The following is a 6,384-nucleotide window of genomic DNA, read 5'->3' as shown; positions in this document are numbered from 1 at the left end:
TACCGTTGGACTGAGGCACATTTACTCTTTATGATGTAAGTAGGTTATTGGTTACCAAAAATCATTCCGGCAAGTTATATCAAAAGCCGCGTAATCCATTTTGGTCAAGTGATGTACATCACTGTAAGTACAATCAAACCCAATATTGATGAAGAAGGGCCATTCTCCGTCTTCAAAGACATCTGGTTTTAAAAGTAAGGAATGTTCGTGTACATTTTGAGTACGATTCCCGTGAGATGTAGCGTTAATTCGCTTACCTTAGTTTACATAACGCAAATAAGTACGAGCACAGAAAAAATTCGTGCATCTAACTGCTATTGCATCTGCTGGTGAAAGATTTTGTATAATGGTCTTACTTTCACTCCGGCCTCTATCTGTTAACCGTCCCTCTGCAGTCCCATCAATCACAAGTGTGTAAATCTATGCTGCAATCCATTAACTTTTGGAAAATAAAGGGCTTGTAACAGGAATGGGCTTAATTATTAAATCTTAATAGCTGTTCCACACCATCACGATAGTCTCACAACTCTTTAACAAGTTATGAATACATACCATTTTATACTACCTTGGCTTTTTACTGCAAAACAAAAATTTAGCTCAGCCCTGTTTGGTTACGCGAGTGCATAAGTCTTTGTAGATTTTACTTCGGCTCGAAGGCATGGCCTTTGGGTCACGCCAGTAGCCTCTTAGCCCTTCAGTAACCCATTTCACATCATACCTCAATGACTTTCTACGACCTCAAAAAAGACTTGAAACAATTTTGGAGCAGAATGGGGCAATGCATTACATATACTAAATAAATGCACAAATAAGCCGTAGTAAGCTTACCTAGTATTTAATTTATTCCAGAAATTATTTGATTAAAAATACACTTCGCAAGGTCATTTAAGCATATATGTAGCAACCGAAGACTCCTTTGAAAATGAAATAATCCATAATACTCGGTCAGAATATATAATGTCCACGTGGAAATGGGGTCAGAGTGTAATAGCATGACCCGGATGTCAGGTCGTCTGGTAGAGATACAATAGAGAAGCCTTAAGTGGCCTGTTGCTATAACTGAGAGTTAGGGAAACAAAGCATAACACAGAAGTGAGAGTATATTAAAAGGTTACTCAGCATATAAGTCTACTAGATAATATTTATGCAAAAAAATGATTAACTATAAATCCCATTCATTTTGGTTTAATCCAACTTACTTTTTAATTGCAAATATCTCAAGGATAAATAAATCTCACCACTGACGTATCATTAGTGCTTCTTTCGACTTTACTAAATGATTCTAACTCATATATATCTATGTTGTTACAGCTGTGATCTCTGTTGTTTCATTTTCTTGTTTTATATATTTTGTTTCTAGATTTTCATCTATTCGGTTTAAAGTAGTTAGTGTAAAACGCGCCTATAACGGAGGCCTAAGTGGTGAGGTGTTCGTGTTCGGCGTGCTGTTTCGGATGTCCATAATGTTTGTAAATGGTTTTTAAATTTTGGGCCTTGCATTACTCATGAATAGCACTCGGGCTTGTTTTTAGTCAGCTTGAAGTAATGGTTACTGTTTTACTCACATCAATATAGTGGTATTTTCCTAGTGCATAGTTGCTTCTCATGATTAAAGTCGCTCTAATATTCATCCACTCTTTAGGTACCTTCCTGGTTTAAGACAAGTGTGCTTTGTAATTAATAGAATGGCTGAGGCGTTTTGATTGGAGTCCTCGGTTAAGAGATTTTCAGTAGCATCACTACTAGTGAATCCATGCTTTATTTCAGGACGTACTTCCTTCTGCGTCGAAGAATTATTTATGGAACAAGGCTTTGAAAAAAGGCGAGTATTGAGAAGGTCCTCTGCACAGTTTTATGTAACAGCAGAGGAACACATTAAAAATGAGATGAAACATGAACGGCATCTAACGGAGACCTCTCGTCTTACTTCATCCTGGGCAAATCTTCGTCTCACGGGGAACGATAAACCAGAGTATTCAGACTGTGGTTTTTCTTCGCCTGGATCTTCGGGAAGTAGCCCTGTTGGTCACCGTCAAAATTCCTTCAGTGGCCCCCTTGTGATCTCTGTTACATGCCCCGGTGGCGGAGGGATTTCAAACACAAGCGCTAATGAATCTAGATCCTCGGTTGCGATCGCCACTACCCCGGGCATTGTTTCCTTCTCTCAATCAGCGTCTTGTTATCCTTCTCCCGTGGCTTCTCCTATTTCATCACGCGTTCAGTGTTATTCCCCCAGCATTGGCCTCCCGTCTAGCTTTACCGCTAAAAAGCGAACCGCAAGTGTAAGTAGTGGCAGCAGTGCGAGCCCGCTGATATTTGGCAACAACCGTGGAAAGAAGCGTGCCTATAAATGTCTGCAGAACAATGATATGGTTTCAAGTGCAGAGGCTAGTCGTGAGAGTTCTCCTGAGTCCCCCCACCCGTTTTGTAGATCTGGAAAGATTTTAAGATCATCGGAAGGTGTAATTAACCTCCCCAATGTGCCTTCGCACTTTGGTTCACCTCCACACGATTCTAGTCGATGCACGCCTCCCGTATCCACTCCCTCTTCGCCCCTTCTCCCCGTCCCTTTTTCCACACGGATGGGGTGCAGCGGCCCTTCAACTACTAGTCTACCCTCCCTAGCACATTCCGTGTCATCTACAACGCATTCTTATCTTCATCGGTTACCTGTTTTGCCCCCTCAGACCCCGGATTTTACTTCAACCGAATTGAAACCTCGGTCTCCTTCCTCCCGTTCTTGTCCAGAATCGGCAGTAGCCTACCACATTGTGACGAAGTGCACAGAGGAATCTAGTGAAAGTAAAAACAAATAAGTGGGGTGATTTCAGATGTCATGCAAGTAATATTTCACTCCATTTTCGATTTCCACTGATTGAATCCTTTCTTGTACATAGTCAAATATTGCCCATTCAGCTGGTTTCGACACTGGCGCCAAGAACACTTCTGTTTTAACACTTGTTTCTGTACAAACTCCATCTCACAATGTACCATTCATCTTAATTGACATTCACGTTGTCGATTTTATATTTTGTTATTTGTTCATTTACTAAAATCTCATGCAGTTTTATATCCCAGACCTGTCAATGGATTTAACCTATGCCGTGCTTTGATTAGTTTTATAAGGCGGATTTGCGGCTACTTTCACTGGGCAAGGCGGTCAGCCACATTTCTGGTGGAGTATTCCTGGCGATTGAGCATGGGCATCGACCGGCCGAGATCGTGCCCTGTATTTAGGTTTGTAGGCGCTCACTTCATTATTTAAAATCTTGGCGTTTCCGTCGATGCTGTTATGGTGTATGCCCTCGTAAGAGTGGATAGCAGTCTATTTACTGATATATGTATCAGTAATGCTGTTGAAAATTCTCTGGCTGAGCACGTCGCACATTGGAATTGATGATGCGTAAATGCCTACTTTTGTGCAAATCTAACAGCGCCTCTCAATTTCACCTGAGTGGCAGGCTAAAAGGATGAATTTTGCTGGTTATAATTCCGCTTACTACACCTTGGAAACCATCAGAGGTGCCTGTTGGTGATGCATTGACACACGATTCATTGGTTGCTTTGTCTTCGTCGTGGAGACAGACCTCTTGCTAGAGTGAATAAGCCCCACAGAAAGGGGAAAATCTTCCACATCCACAGCTGGGATTTCACAAATCTGTGTTTTGGTGTAAACAGGTTTGACATAAATGGATTACCTCGGTGCCCTTTTTTGAATATGTCCGGTGCAGTAGTTTGTCTCTACGTAGGTAACTTTAGCATGCTGTAAGACAGAACTAGGTGGTCAGCGGTGGCCGCCCCAAAATGATGTTTTGAACCACTCTTCCTGGAATAATCTGTTCACCAAATCACAAATTAGGTGGCAACTTTTTAAGCAAGCCTTCATTCCAGAGTTCCATGAAGAGCTGTATTGACTAGTGCCCAGTCTTGTAAATTAATATATGCAAAGTAAGAAGTTCAGATGATTTAGTAGACCTAACGAGTGCTCTGGATTCACGCTACAGGGCATTGGAGTGAATAACAAACTTTACTATTGAAGTATGGGAAAACTGGAGCGCAGGCAGAGCTTTGAAAATGAATGAGACTGAATGAGTCCGGAAGAACACATTTGGTTCCTTAAACAGCCTGTCTTGTAAAGCTCCAAGCCGTCATGTCTTAAGTTGACTTTTCTTCCTCAAGTGGAGCTGTGCGTTTCGCCTAAAGAAGATGCTGGAGGACTGAGATTAGCGGAGCAAAATCACACCAAATTTGGTCAATGAGCGCTTGGTGTTGGGACGACAAGGAGGAGGTGAGGGAACGGCGACACAACCGCCTATCATCAAGTGTTCTGCCGACATGCAATCTGTAGGCATTCAAAGAAGAACCCACCAATGGCTGAAACGCACATCACCTTCCGAATGAAAAGGAATACCATTTTTGTGAAGTCATTTACTTGGAACCTTTTTTCAGTGATTATGATTTCAAAATAAGTCAACCAACGTAGTTATTTAACACTGAAACTATATTTTATCCCATTGTCAAATGAAAATAAACAGTAACCAAAGTTGCCCAGCTAATCGTTTCTACCAAGAACATTTTTGGGCTATTTTGATAATCAGATCCAACAGTAATCCCAACGGCGTGCCTTGTTAACATAATTGCTACCAGTAGCAGTTCTTCAAGAGTGCAGTCTGAGTCGACGTTCCCATCTTTGAAGAGTTTTGCATTTATAGTTGAACTTTTACTTCAACTAGTTAGCATGTTGTTTGTGGGAAAGCGCATGCGAATAGCTTTTACTCGGCTGATCATGAACATTTCTAGACGATTGGGGAAAGGTGTTTGGCTTGGTAGTAGGTAGTAGGTTTGGTGATCTCGACAATATGCCTCTTCTAGGCTTATACAGACTCATCTGAAACCCGTATTAAAAAACGCAACAAAAAGCACTTTGAGCCGAACAGAGCACATTTTGTCCAAACCTCTGGAAAGCTACTAAATCCTTATTACGTGAGGCTTGTTAAATAAAAGCCTCTGAGCTGTTTACTGTTGAAGTGCAAGTGACATCTTGTCAAAAAAGTGCAGTCTTTCGGTAGACGTGAAAACAGACCGCCAAAAACATTTTAATCAGTTTCATTATTTTGAATCGTCCACATAAAGCTTTTACTATGGATGGTCGAAAACAAATGCCAACAACTGCATTGATTGCACGGTACCTGCCCAACTCAAGTGAAAGGCAGTCCAAATCACAGTCATGCAAATTACAAAACTAAAAACTTATCAACGGTAAACTTGATGTAAATGTTGCCTGTTTCCCATCTTTGATCTTTAATTTAGCGAGGTTAAGTAAGAATTCCCTTGTGCTGTTTAAAGACTCCTGTGAGACCCCTCTAACGAAGATTTTTGAAGTGCCTCCGCTTACTGTCATTTGGAAGAACTTGGTGATGGGTATTTGTAGTTCAAACAATTACGTAAAATTAATTTTCCCCCGACTAGTCGATGCTTTTCTATTAGAACTAAGTCATCCGGTCTCTTGAAAAGATGGAAATTGAAGTGACTCAATTTGACATGAGGTCCAGTGATTATTGGATCGCATCAGCTTACACTCTGTTAATTTCTCAATGTTACGAAGGTTTTTTGACTGACGAAGGCAACACCAAGACTAGGCCAAATTTTAACCATCTCAAATATCTTAAAGAGCTTTTAAAATAACGCAGCTCAATATCGAATGGAAGCGAAGCTTTAGGATATGCAAACTTGACTACAAAATACGATTATTATTCTTCGCCTATGAATAGCACTTACACAATGAGTGTCCAAGGACCTGACAGACTTCAGCACCTCATTGTGAGAGTAGCAAGAAAAGTGCCTTAGATTGTTTCAGCTCCTTGTGCCTTGAGGAGACACATTTTACAATGGTCTGGGTTTTCTGCAACTATACCAATTTTGTATGGGGAACAATTTGAAGAGCCGCCATTATGAACCTGGAAGTGACAATCTAATCGACACTTTGTGAAGAGAGGAATAATCCCTATAATGTGTGACAATGGAATGCAGAGAAACTGTGGCTCTTGACGCTATGAATAGTTCTCCTGCCCACGGGCGTTATTTGCGTGTGAACGCTGTCTGGCCTCCACCTGTGCGAGGATTTGGTGGTAGTGCTCGACTCACACAACGCTCATTGAGATGACACGCAAAGTATGCATCTATTGCGGGCTATATGCTTTTCCTGGAAGAAACCCAAGCTGCGCCAGTAGCGGCACACTAGACAGCACTAATTGCACACACACTAAAGGCACACCTCACTCGGAATTGAGTCACCAGCACACAACCGATTCTGTAAGAATAGCACATTTGTGCTGTGTGATTGAAACAATCAGTGTTAGTTTTTAAAGCCATATGAGTGACATG

The 6,384-nt window shown here is 41.3% G+C and overlaps 2 protein-coding genes across 2 annotated transcripts in view; one reads left to right on the top strand and one right to left on the bottom strand. All coding sequences in view use genetic code 11, as the record gives it.

Annotated features, from left to right (window-relative positions):
* Positions 1 to 971: 971 nt before the first annotated feature.
* EGR_01486 (hypothetical protein) lies at positions 972 to 3,237 on the top strand (the record flags this gene model as incomplete). The annotated part of the gene is made up of 3 exons (XM_024490735.1): positions 972 to 1,008; positions 1,768 to 2,372; positions 3,118 to 3,237. The coding sequence occupies 3 exons, from the start codon at positions 972 to 974 to the stop codon at positions 3,235 to 3,237; spliced, it is 762 nt and encodes a 253-aa protein (XP_024355059.1).
* Positions 3,238 to 5,397: 2,160 nt separating this feature from the next.
* EGR_01485 (hypothetical protein) overlaps positions 5,398 to 6,384 on the bottom strand; it is a gene marked incomplete at both ends in the record, with an annotated part of 5,258 nt that continues 4,271 nt past the window's right edge. The window contains one exon of the mRNA XM_024490734.1: positions 5,398 to 5,505. Coding sequence (XP_024355058.1) covers positions 5,398 to 5,505 — 108 coding nt within the window. The remainder of the gene's footprint in view (positions 5,506 to 6,384) is intronic.

Source organism: Echinococcus granulosus, assembly GCF_000524195.1.
Source record: "Echinococcus granulosus chromosome Unknown EG_S00005, whole genome shotgun sequence".
Taxonomy (NCBI): domain Eukaryota; kingdom Metazoa; phylum Platyhelminthes; class Cestoda; order Cyclophyllidea; family Taeniidae; genus Echinococcus; species Echinococcus granulosus.
Note: the sequence above shows the minus strand (reverse complement) of the source record. Positions and strands in the feature narration are given on the sequence as shown.